Source organism: Xyrauchen texanus, chromosome 27 (assembly GCF_025860055.1).
Source record: "Xyrauchen texanus isolate HMW12.3.18 chromosome 27, RBS_HiC_50CHRs, whole genome shotgun sequence".
NCBI lineage: Eukaryota > Metazoa > Chordata > Actinopteri > Cypriniformes > Catostomidae > Xyrauchen > Xyrauchen texanus.
In genome coordinates this window covers 37,921,227-37,934,937 of record NC_068302.1, presented here as the reverse complement: position 1 = coordinate 37,934,937, position 13,711 = coordinate 37,921,227, and the positions used below count along the sequence as shown (strand labels likewise).

The following is a 13,711-nucleotide window of genomic DNA, read 5'->3' as shown; positions in this document are numbered from 1 at the left end:
ACTTAAGCAAACAACCCACACTCACATCATTGGTTGAGTCAGACCTTGACATATCGGACAACTCAAACAGAGCAACAGAGTTTATACTCTTTACACTCTCAACTTAACAATGGCTTACTTATAGTTATCTCTGCACAATAAACTAGGAGAAAGTACTTCAACATAAACCTATAACCCGCTCTTAGGTTTTCAAATGTAGGTTTTTCACCTTTACTACCTTTGTGGGGACACAAAATACCTGTAAATATAGCAGAAACCTGACACACAGACACAGATCAAATTAAACCCATAAAGCACACATATAAAGCCCTTTCCTTTCTCCCAATGTGGTCTAAATCCACCAAAAAACAAACCTTTGAAAACTCCTCCTAAGTTACTGTTAGATAATGATCAGAACTAATTATTCTGGAAAATTTCCCCCCAGAAGTGTCTAAACCTCGTCCCTGTTCTCACAAAACCCTTTGTAGATTTGTATCTGTCAGACACATTCAATTCCAGACTCACTAGGGTAATGACGCCATAGAGCTTCTCTACTTTAGCACGCAGATCCTGGAAGCAGGCCACGAGTCTGTTGTGCAGAGGTTTGAGCTGCTCCGTTGATTTCTCCCCATGGATCTGTATCCCCTCATCAAGCAGTGGGATCTAACACATGTAGCAGACATTAAAGCATTTCTGACATTAAATAATGATACACTTGTAGAACGACAGCACCAACGTACATCAGTGCAAAGAGCCACATTAATGAAGGATTAAACTGATGTGTGGTCACGTGTGTGTGTGTGTGTGTGTGTGTGTGTGTGTGTGTGTGTGCTATTTTACAAACATCCAACCAGAATTCAAAGTCAAATCATGCATTTTTTAAATAAGTATTTCGTTTTTAACTTGTTACTTAATGTAACGATTATCATTTATTTGTTGTTAATAATATTTTAGTTTGTGTCCAAGTCCAAAATCAAAAATCTAAATTATTTATTAAGTATTTAACTCACTATTCCATCCAAAAAAAAAGGGCACTTCTATAAAATGTTAGGTGGTATATAAGCAATTCGTTCAGTTAAATCTCCAGCAAAAAACAACTGTAGGTGATAATGAACAATCAGCTGTTCATTTTCACAAATTATTCCCAGATAGGGTGATCGGGTCTCGAATCACCCAGGAGTTGATTTTGAGATAATAACTGACTGAATGTACCTTATAATAATATAAGCTGAGAAAAAAAGTTTCACTTGTGGAGAAAGAGACCTCAGAGTGCTATGAGAGATATGAAACTAGTACAACTATGTAGGATATCGCTTCCCAGGGACAACATTTAATAAACAGTTTAGCAATCATTATACCAAAAAGAAGTTTTCCAGAGATCTTTGTGTGTGTGTATGTATGTATGTATGTATGTATGTATATATATATATGTATATGTATGTATGTGTATATATGTGTGTGTGTGACGTACGCATGCACGCACACACACACATATATACACACACACACACACACACACACACACACACACACTACATACTATTGATGCTTCTTTTCACCTCAGATGCATTAAATTGGTAAAGAAAAAACTAAACAAAAACAAAAACATGTGATGCTGCAAATTATTATTATTATAATTTGAATATTACTTTGTTTTAAAAATCAATTTTTTTTTAAATACATTTTTACCCATGATGTCACAGTAGGGCTGGGCGATTAACACAATTTTATTTTCAATTACAATTTTGGCTTCCAACGATTATGAAAATAAGATAAAACGATTTCACAATGAAACACCTCAGCGTTATATCTTTACAGCATCCTTTATTCAAGTTCAAATAATAAGGAAGCGGGTTATGAAAATAAACTCCAAAACTGGCAATTCTCTGTGCGGTCAGTGCCACGTCTATGAGTTGCGAGAAGTGACCAGGGAAGAGATTACATTTTTCCCGGCTGATGCACACTCTGGAGTGGGGATTCTTGTCACTCACGTGCGTTTGCTGAAGCTAGATTATAACGTGATGGCTTACGACGTAGTGAATAATAATATATTTCAAAACTCCTTTAAAACAATGTACATTTACTTTAGGAGCTATACTGCAGAAGAAAAAACCGTTATCTGAGAATGTTAAATATTTAATCAGGGCTCGACAGTAACGCTTGTCCGGGACAGGTTGGTTTATGAAGGGGCAAGTGAAAGAAGATTTACTTGCCAGACCAGACAAGCAGACTGATCAATAATGTCAATAATTAGAATTAGAATTACAGTCAATTAAACGTTAATAATTAGAATTACAGAATTAGAAACAATTAGTAAGTTAATATTCCTATTCTACTGTTGAAAGTAACCAGAGCACTTAACTGTGCACAGTTTGATTGACAGGCGGTGTATGTGTGTGTGCTGAACGTGCATGTGTTCCCGAGAATGCTCCTGCTAGTGCGCACCTGAACGGTCAAATACATTTCAAAATTCCACCAAAATGCTCGTCTTGGTGAGGTATTCATGTAAACACAGAGAGTGATGTCTAAAGTGAATGTAAACAGCAGAGAAAAAAGCTGATTTGTATTAAAATGTTGGATTTGTAAGTGTAAAGCTAATAGACCAGCTGCCGTCTAGTCTGGTGTCCGTCTAGTGTGCCTATAATAACAAACAACCATAATAAGAAAATAAGAAAACACTCAGTTCATGACTGAATGTTTTAAAATCATACAGTGAAGACCAGTAGTAGTTTTATGTTGCATTTAATTTTGAATGTTTATTTGAATACTTGATCATTTACTGCTGTTAAAAACTTATAAAGCTGTTAAAAAAGCACTGAATTTTTCTTCATTTTTTTTTTTGTTCCCTTATTTGTAATCTATTTCTATTCATTGTTGTTTTTAATGTTATTTTATTATTAACCGTTTATTAGTCTTGAAGAATTACTTAAGAAATTGAAACCATTCTTCCATAATTAACATATTAGTGTTTTTTTTAAAGTTCAATAAACACATGATGTTTCCAAAGTTAATAAATACTCATGTTAAATAATTGTGATCTCAATATTGACCAAAACGAATCAGAATTATGATTATTTCCATTAAAATAACAACTATTCCCATAAAGGAATAGTTCACCCAAATTATTGGGTTCACCTCTCATTATTTACATAACCCTCATGCCATACCAGATGTGTATGACTGACTTTCTTCTGCTGAACAAAAAGAAAGATTTTTAGAAAAATATCCCGGCAATGCAACTGAATGGTGGACTCCAGTGGTTAAATCCATGTCTTCTGAAGCTATATGAGAGGGGTGTATGAGAAACAGATCAATATTTAATCCTTTTTTACTATAAATGGCCACTTTCACTTTTATTTAATTTTTATTTTGACGATTCACATTCTTCATGCATATCACCACCCACTGGGCAGGGAGGAGAATTTATAGTAAAGAAGGACTTAAATATTTATCTGTTTCTCATACACACCACTCAGCCACACTTATCATATCCTTTCTGAAGACATGGATTTAACCACTGGAGTCTTGTATGGATTACATTTGTGCTGCCTTATTGTGCTTTATTGAGCTTCAAATTCTGGCCACCATTCACTTGCATTGAATTGACCAAAAGAGCGGAGATATTCTTCTAAAAATATTTGTTTGTGTTCTGCAGAAGAAAGTAAGTCATACACTTCTGAGGTGGAATGAGAGATAATTGTTTATTTTTGGGTGAACTATCCTTTTAAGAAATTATTCTAATATGCAAATGTGGTACACAAGAAACATTTATTTTAAACAGTTGAAAACACTTGTGCTACTTAATGAAATATGGGCTCTGCAATACAGTGTCTTTTATTTAATTATCTTTGGTTGCTGAGGTATTGAGCACACTTGCATTTCATCCAAGTCAAATTTTGGTTTTAGAAATGGCCAAAAAGAAACTAATATCTTTAGAAAGTCATCATTCTATTATTCTTTTGAGATATGAAGGCCATTTCATCCACTACTGTCTTGAAAAAAAATTCAAACAGGATCCAACCATGATAGAGAAGAAAGTGGATGGGCCAGATACTCAACAACTACAAGACATGTACATCTGAGTCTCACGTTTGAGAAATAGATCCCTTTACAGGTCCCAAAAAAAGCCACATCTGAAACTGGCAAATCAAAGAAAAGGGTAAAATGTGCCAAATAACTTAAAATATTTAGTGGTAAATGATTAGAAATGAGTATTACAGATGGATGAATCAAAGTTTGAGGTGTTGAGCTGTTGTTAGGAAAGCTTGGTCGGAAAATTCATGAGATGTGCCCTACAAGCCAATGACATCTTTGGGAAGTACAGCAGAAAGCATGGGATGAAATGACTCCTGAAACTCTAGAATAAACAGGTGTGGTTGCTGCAAGTGGAGGATTCTTGGATGAACAGAAGTATGTATAGTAATATAATATTTTCTTTTTTTAAATAGAAGTAAAGCATCCTTGGTGAATAAAATTATCTATTTCTTTCACAAACATTATATAGTGTTTCCAGGATGGATGGATGGATGGATGATATAAGATTTTATTTATACTGCCCACCTCTAAATGTAGATATTTTGCTAGATACAGTATAAGCATTGTGTGAACACTTTAACACAATATAGATCTGAAAAATGAGTGTCACCTGCAGTGCGATAAGGTGTTTTAAGACATCAATGAGCTCCAGGTGGTCTGGGTTCTTCTTCATGTAGGCCTCAGTGAAAAACGCCTGAGGGGCAGAACAAAAAATTCAATTAAGATCAGCCAGTGCTCCAGCATATTGCCAGAAGGTGTGCATCAATTTTTCATTACTGACTTGTAGAAAAAGGTAACTGGAGTGTGTTATCAAGTGGATGGCTTGATTTGGACTTGATTTCTGTGGTTAAAAATTGATAAAAGAAGTGGAAGGAGAAATAGAGGAGAAATCACAAGCAGGATGAAGACAAACCTTCTCATAGTTGGAAAAGCCACCCATGACAGCCGGGTCGACAATCCCGTTGAGCATCATGGAGAGGGGGTGTACAGACAGAGAACGGTCACATGCCTGCTGCTGTACCAGATTACTCAGCTTCTCATTGGCCAGCTCCATGGTTTCTATGGCATTATCCAAAGGGCTGATTTCTTCCTACAAAAGAGATCAAGTCGACACAACAGTCGATAAAAGCTAATTAGGATCATACTTTTATGAGAAAAGCACTGAAGCACATACAACTTTTCCAACAAGCAACAGCAGCACAAAAGACCAAGGAGATTTACTAAGTAAATAAGGTACATTTTGATTTCATGTTGACTTAAAAATACTGTACATGCCAAAGTTCACATTTAACACTAAACAACTGAGAGTTTATGGTAAGACAATGAGGGAGAACATAAGTATCAGACTGGCTTACCACAGACATAGATTTCACTTCAAACCATTTGAGGATTCCTGGGAATCGGTATGCCGTGATGAAGGTGGTCCTTTCAATCCACATGGTCTGTGAGGTCAAAAGCAGAGAGACACATTTACAAAGAGGGGTTCCAAGATCTCGCAGGTTAATCATCTACATTTAAGAATAATTATACCGAATTGAATTACAATTTTTAACAATATTGCTACAAATTATTGCCAACAATGGCCAATCTACAGAGTTAGCTAGCGGCCACTAGGCAACCACTTTATATATATATATATATATATATATATATATATATATATGTGTTAATAGTTATCAAATATATTATTATCAGAACTGTCAGAAATTTATGAATATGGGAGATAAAGTCTGATATTTTATTTGACACCTTTTGACCTATTTACTTTCCACCCTAGAAAAATATTTATTTATTTATACTATTTATATTGAATTATTATTACTGGATTATTATTTTTAAAAGGGATGCACTGATCTGGAAACCTGATCTTGGCTGATCCCAATTTTAACAAAAACATATAGGCCAGTTTGAACGTTTACCATCAGATCACTCCCAGAATATCATTTTTATTGAACAATTAGTGGATGTATAACAAGGATACATTACAAGATAATTAAATTAATAAAAATAAATATTTCAATTTTCATATTCACCCTTCTATACAATAAAACCCTCTTTTTACCAACTGTGATAGAGCATTTCAAATTAATTCACCACACTTTACAACAAGGTTATATTTGTTAACATTAATCCAGGAGGTATCACGAATCAACAATGAACAATATTTTCAATTACATTTAATATACTTGTTAATGTTAATTTATGAAAATATTAATGTTCATGTTAGTTCATAAAGCATTAACACATTTTAACAGAGTGAATACAACACTTAATGTAAAAAAACAAACATATATTAGTATGTTGAAATATGCTGTAAAAGTATTGTTCATTGTTAGTTCATGTTAACTAACCTTAATGTAAAATGTTACAAATGATTTTAAAACACTCAGAAATAACTTAATTTCAGTTGCCTTTAATTTCATAATCTTGCATCTTTATATTTTCATTACAAAAAGAAGCCTTGTGCTTCTTCACAGCTCTGTCTGTTTTAATTACTTGTCAGTAGCATTTGAATTGGGAAAATGTACTGGCTATGAATGTATCCAATTTGTGTCCTTATGGCAATAGAATAGTTTTTAGCATTTTTTTTCCTTTCCTGAGGTCACAAATGATTATAATGAAAACCATCAATGACTACCTTAAGTGCTTTGTTGTAATATGTTATTTGTTTAAAATGCAGAACTAGATATTTGCTTTACAGATTCAGCTGAGAGAAGCGACAATATGTATAAATTATGTAAAACAAATGTGACAAAAATGTACATCCATCCATCCATTCAAGAAAAACATCAGAGGATTAATCGATTTATTCCCATACCCTATATTGTAAATAAATCAAACCATACAATAAATCAAAACTCACGGCAAACTCATTGTCAGGATCTTTTTCTCCTTTCCTAAATGGTCTTGAATACTGGAACTTGTCCACCTCGTTCGTCCGATAGTAACTGAGAAAAGACAGCATAGACTATCAATGAATTGCCATCAGAAGCCTTCATCAGCCAACTAACAAAGGACCATTGCATCTATGTAAACTTCTGCAGTTAATTCAGTATGAACATCAAAAGACATTAGTCATTAATCTTACAGTTCTTACAAAATCTTTGTTTAAACACTGACCCTTAACACTTCCTTGGTTTACTCATTTGAAACCATGACCTGCACTGCACATAAATAATTAATATTGGCATTATATTCATGATGTTAGCCAGAGGGACACTGGCCCCCACAGTGAGTCTGGTTTCTCCCAAGGTTATTTTTCTCCATTAACCAACATCTTATGGAGTTTTGTGTTCCTTGCCACAGTCTCCTTCGGCTTGCTCACTGGGGTTGTAAATACAATTCTTTATTATTGGTGGTGGCGTAGGTGGTGGCGTAGTGGCTAAAGCACAGGGCTATTAATCAGAAGGTCACAGGTTCTAACCCCATGGCCACCACCATTGTGTCCTTGAGCAAGGCACTTAACTCCAGGTTGCTCTGGGGGGATTGTCCCTGTAATAATTGCACTGTAAGTCACTTTGGATAAAAGCATCTGCAAATGCATAAATGTAAATGTAAAACGATTTTTAACAAAAGTGAGTTGTGAATAGCGCTATACAAATAAAAATGACTTGACAGCAGGTAAACTAGCTATGTATTTTCTAAAGGGAATACCAGTACTTGCAAAGCAACAAAATAATTGGGTTAAAGTTGTAGGTAAGTTTAGGTTTTAGTCCTACGTTAATGACATGCTGGGGTATGACATAAGGGCTGCTATTAATGGATGCTTGAAAAATTACCAATTACAGTTCAGTATGCAAATACAGTTCAGTATGCAAATATAGTTCAGTGTAAAAATACAGTTCAGTGTGAAAATACAGTTCAGTGTGAAAATACACTATATGATGACAGAATTTTCATTTTTGGTGTGATCTCTCTTTAATACTTAGGGTTAAGGGTTTAGAACAAACTCCTAACCACAATGTTGGTTAAACCAGACCGCTGCCTTGTAAGCACTGTAATAAGATCTACGTGCACATAATATTTTAGACATTTCAATCACGACAGCTGTGTTGACTCATACTTGAGGATTTGTTCAGGAAGCCCCTTGTCCTTGAACTGCAGAGGTAAGTTGAGCACCGGCTTCACTGTGAAACACTGAATATCTGTGGAGAATCAATTAAGGCTAGTATACCAAACACATTCTGGACCCATGAAAATTTGACCAGGTGTCATCTGCAAACAAATGATAATACAGCTTTTCTCAAAACTAATTTCACTTTTCTGAGCAATGTTTCAATGCCCGTGGTCAAGGTGTTTTTTAGTGGATCAATGAATAATGTAGTTTTTAATTAATAAAATAATGTTAAATGTATAAAAATATATATGTACAAAAATTGTGGTTAGTGTAACAACAGAAGTGAATGGGGCCAGTCCATAAACATTTAAACATACATATAAACTGTTTCAAACATATAGCCACAAAACATAAACATTATACATGTTAACATGATTTTGGCATTATAAAATCACTTACTAACCTTATTTGAGTAAAGTTTTATCCAATAATAGGATTACATGGTTTCATTGTCATGACAACAAAGTTGTAATACTGGATATACTGTAAGGTTACACAGATAAGGTAGCAAGACATTTTTCATGTTAATGTTTCTGTCTTGTGGCTAAACTTTAGTGTTTAAACACTGTAAATGTAAAAAAATAAAAAACATTAAAGCTTTAAATACATCAAACAAATGAACTATAAATATATATCAAGTCATGCTATGACTTTCTTTCACCTTTTCACCTCATTTTTTAGCATCCCTGAATAATATAACAATTATAACATAATTGCATACCTGCAAAATATGTTCTCTTGTAATGCTCTCTAATTGTTTGCCTTCAAATAGCTCAATCAACAGTATTTGTAGCATAATGTTTTACCATAATTACCACGAAGAATAATTCTGACTTGTTCTGGCCCCTCGTTTATTAAAAATTAAACAAGTAGGCGCTCACAATGGAGGTGAATTGGGCCAGTCTATAAACGTTAAAATGCATAAAGTAACCCTTTCGGGGGATTTTAATAAAGAAAATTTTGAAAATTGTACCTAAAAATTTGGGCAAATTAGTGACTTTAGCTGAAAGCTGCGTGTGACAGGGCAGAGGGCGGGGCCGGGTCTTGATGCTGCTCACCCGCTCCCTTATCAGGCTAATTAAGCCTCCGAGAGGAATAAAGGCTGACTGCGGACAGTGGTGTGACAGAGAGAGAACATTTATGGGCAGCTGACCATATGTGTGTGTGTTTGTTTCTTTTGGTTTATTTCTTCATTAAACTATTATTTATATTGTCAAGCATGTTCTCGCCTCCTCCTTTCTCTTAATCTGCTTTACACTGGTGCCGAAACCCAGGAAGGAGGAGGGATACGCAATAGTGGAGTTCTCGCCACTACCATCCACAAACCAAAAGACACAAACACACACACATATGGTCAGCTGCTCGTAAACATTCTCTCTCTGTCACACCGCAGTCGGCCTTTATCCCTCTCGGATTAGCCTGATAAGGGACCGGGTGAGCAGCATCACGACCCGGCCCCGCCCTCTCACAGTGCATATTTTGCATAGCTGAAATATTTAGTTGCAATTGTATAAGCAACAAACTTTGCACATGTGGATGACAGTGTACTTAAGCTCCAACTTAAGAGTATTTCTGACCTAGACAAAACTCAACACATTCCTTTTAACCTCACATTTTACAGACTAAACCACATAAAAACCTTAGCTCTATATCTTCACCTGAATTCAGCCCACCAAGAGCTTTAACATAACTTTGTGCATGTCTTCTTCCAGCCTATAAACAACAGTAGCTTGTTTATTAAATTAAGAGTCAAGGATACGCTGTCCGGGTGAGTTATAGATGTTGTCACCAGGGGGCGATGTGCTGGTCATCTTCACAGCATTGGGAAACTGTGACATCAGTTTTAGGCTAAAGTCCTCCAGCCACTCGTACTCTTTACCACGGTAAATGAACATTTTGTTCTGTTTTGGACAGATGGTGTTCAGTTGGAGGATGGATTATTTTTAGCATCATATGAAATAAGAAACATAGTAAGACTGAATATATTAAATGCAAAATAAAACTTGATAACACCAAAGTGCAGAAATAGATCAGCTTTGGTTCTGGAAGTATTTTACCCATTTGTTTTCTTCATGGAGATTTCAAAATCTTATTTAGCAAATAGTTTTAGTAGTCTTGAACTAAACCAACCAATTTCCATGCTAACAGTGATGGAACTGATGGATCTTCCTTTGGGATTATGGACAATGTAGTTCTTAATGAAAATTTGACAATCAAAAACTAAGTTGAAATCACAATGACTTCACTTAACTTAAAAGTTCATGTTAGGTCTGTATTGAAAGGTTTATTTAAAAAAAAAAATCTATTTCTCTATTGAGAAAATAAATAGGAATTTTACTTAGGAATCCTACTGTTGGGCTCTATAGGTCAGTCATATATTATATATGTCATATACATCTAATAGCTAATAAGGGTTATTTCCTTATTTAAGCAATTTCCATGGCTTAAAATCAGGTACAAATAATTCATAATAAATGAAGTGGGCCTTTATATTCTTATATATATCTACCAAACCCGACTGTGAAAACCCTTTCTTGTTAAAACCCAATTACTCAGAGAGCTCTTTGGGGAGTGTTTTATATTACTAATCGAAAATCTGTTTTAGTTTAGTGCTGTTGAAATACCAAAGAGCAAACTGGCCCGGCCTGCATGTTTGCGTCACTGATTTAACCACATAAACAATAGATGATTTGATATTATTGCACCAAGTGGGTAAATAATTCTCAAACTTGCCATTTGAAGATTGTATCCAGTTCCATTGAAGCCATTAAAAAGGCAAAATTGGGCAAGATTGGCCCAATTTACTCACCCTGAGGAAGGAAGGGAAACCCTGACCGTAATATCCCACTGCGAAATATTCAGGCTGAGGTCTCATAGCATGCATGATGTTCTCATAATACTGTGCCTGCTGTTTCTGTGAAGAAAATCAGATATCACGTTTACATTTAAGGCATTAAAATGTCAAGCATTAATAGGAAGTAGGGCTGCACGATTTGGGGGAAATTTCATATTGCGATTATTGAGGTTAATATTGCAATATGCGATTGCGATATAATAAACAAATGGTATCATGAGTCAACTTGCTTGTTATCAAGGAAAATGCACAAATAGATTACTGATAATGCTGAAATGTGTATTTCTCAACTCAAACATACAAACTAGCAACTATAACAACAACTATAAATGCACAGTGTTTTCAAATTAAAATAATATTTTTACAAAATTAAATATGTTTGCATTACTGCAAACTTGTTATTTTCTCAATATTGCACCAAAACAATAAATAAGAATATAAACATTTTCACGAAAACATTTAAACAGGATGTAACGTACTTTGTATAAACTTGATATAAAAGTGTGGTTCACTCAATCAAACCACTAAAACTGTTGTTGTGGTTTTTGTTTTTGTTTTTAAATGACCAACTGGTATTTCCAAATCCTCTTTTTAAAAAGTTCTACTTATCTTGTCCATTGTGTGGATCATTTTCTGAAATCCCACTTTGCTAGCGGTGCATCATGTCTCATGCTAAGCAGTGCGTTATGGAGTCCGTGATTTCTTTATATCTCTGTGAAGACTTTTCATATAGTACTAATCTGGGCTTTCACCATCATGACCATACTTTTCTCTGTGCTGTTTCAGGTACTGATATTAATTTGTCATGTTGCCACGTGATGTAGCAACTTTAATTTTGCACAGTGCCTCTCTCTGCTCAGCGTCGGTTATCTTAAAGCCAAAATATCGCCATATAACCAGGGTTTTTCCTGGCTCAAAATGAGGTGGAACCATACTAAACAACTAACATACAAAAAAGTGACGTTAAAAACATGTAAACGTTGGCTTTGCGTTAATACACTACTAATGACTTGGAAACTGAATACTAGTGTTAGTTTACAAAGTCTGGGGTTTTTAATCAATGAAAACTGTTGACATTTTAGTCATATTTTAGTCACTGAATATATGACAATATGACACTGTGTGTGTGTGTGTGTATGTGTATATATATATATGTGTGTGTGTGTGTGTGTGTGTGTGTGTGTGTGTGTGTGAGACGAGCGTCTCCATGTTAGAGTGCGCATCAACCGGTGGAACTTTAAATCTCCCGGTCTCGACTCCCGCTCAGATTGTGTCTCTTCCGCGACTGGTTGAAGCACTTCTGACCGCACAGAGAATGACAGTTTTGGAGTTTGTGCTGATTTACATGTCACGCTCCCGTATTATTTGAACTTCAATTATTGATGAAATAAAGATATATCACCAAGCTGTGATCTGTGTTATGTTTTCTGACCACCAGTTCAGTGTCGGTCTGCTCGGCATCCATCTTCACCTGATTTCCACGCTGAACACCAGAAACTGAAATGACATGACCACACGTGCAACTCCCTAAACTGAGACTGACAGGTCATCTTTTTATTAGCGGTGTAGAAAATGGGCAAACAGCTGAGAGAATGGGCTGTCATGTCCACACATGCACATATTTAATAAAATCGCAGCATTTTGCCGTCATATAATCGCACAGGCTGACATCGCGATTGCGATATGATTAATCGTGCAGCGGTAATAGGAAGCCGCCCCCCCCCAAACAAAAATACAATAAAATAATGCTAAAGGAATGCAATGAACGTGAATGATGACTGGTGCTGTCAAGCTCCCAAAAGGACAAACAAAGTTACCATAAAACTTGTGTGCTATATTCCAACTTTTCTGAAGCCATGTGACTGCTTTGACCAAAATTTACATTGTTATTTGCTGATTATCTTCCCTGTGCCTTAACAGTTAAATCTCATTCCCACATCCGGATTAATTCAAACATCAAGTTACATATTTTAAAGAGTGCTGTCAATCGTTTACAATTTTTTAATTTACAAATTAAATACATGGTATGCCGATTTGTTAATCGAATTAATCGCAAACATAAATATTTGCTGTGAAAGTCCCTCAAATAAAAGTAATTCAATATATAAATACTATTAAATAATTGTAAAACTATTACACAGTAAAATAATAATATACAGAAAATTAAAATGCATTACATTATTTAGGCACGCAGGCATTAAAAAGACAACACAAAAAGTGGCTTTAGAATGCAATATATTGTTTATTTCCATATTATTGTTCCTATCATTGGCCTACAGTTCACAGCAATCCATTTTGCCATTGAATTTGTCAAACAATTTGTCAATTTATTATAGGGCTTGTCTAAGGACCCATCAATGTACACTTCCATCAAACGGATGCTTTTGGGGCGTCTCGGTTACATCATAATCATACAGTTTTTAGGTCACTGTGTCAAGTTGAACGAAGTTTGAAACTCAGAAAACCCCGTCTTAAGATCCCTGCATTCGGATTTGTGCTCGATCAAGCTCTTTGTACACAAAAACGTGTTATCTTGTGTTGTCTGCTCTTGGTAAGTGTGGCTGTTCATTGTCTGTTTGAGCTGCGCGTTGCCTATATAGTGAGTTTTGCTTACTGCCCCCTGGAGAAAACAGGTGGTACTCCATGCTTAAATTATGGTCCGTGGACATGATTAATTGCATTCAAAAAAAATTTGTGAACGTTATTTTGTATATAATTAATTGCAC

The 13,711-nt window shown here is 35.2% G+C and overlaps 1 protein-coding gene across 1 annotated transcript in view; it reads right to left on the bottom strand.

The window, feature by feature from the left end:
• Positions 1-13,711, bottom strand: part of LOC127620794 (dedicator of cytokinesis protein 5-like) — a 95,375-nt gene that overhangs the window by 14,387 nt on the left and 67,277 nt on the right. Inside the window, exons 40-47 of the mRNA XM_052094043.1 lie at positions 10,941-11,045; positions 9,891-10,032; positions 8,078-8,159; positions 6,878-6,962; positions 5,370-5,456; positions 4,928-5,104; positions 4,625-4,708; positions 505-642 (exon numbers count right to left, since the gene is read on the bottom strand). Coding sequence (XP_051950003.1) covers positions 505-642; positions 4,625-4,708; positions 4,928-5,104; positions 5,370-5,456; positions 6,878-6,962; positions 8,078-8,159; positions 9,891-10,032; positions 10,941-11,045 — 900 coding nt within the window. The remainder of the gene's footprint in view (positions 1-504; positions 643-4,624; positions 4,709-4,927; positions 5,105-5,369; positions 5,457-6,877; positions 6,963-8,077; positions 8,160-9,890; positions 10,033-10,940; positions 11,046-13,711) is intronic.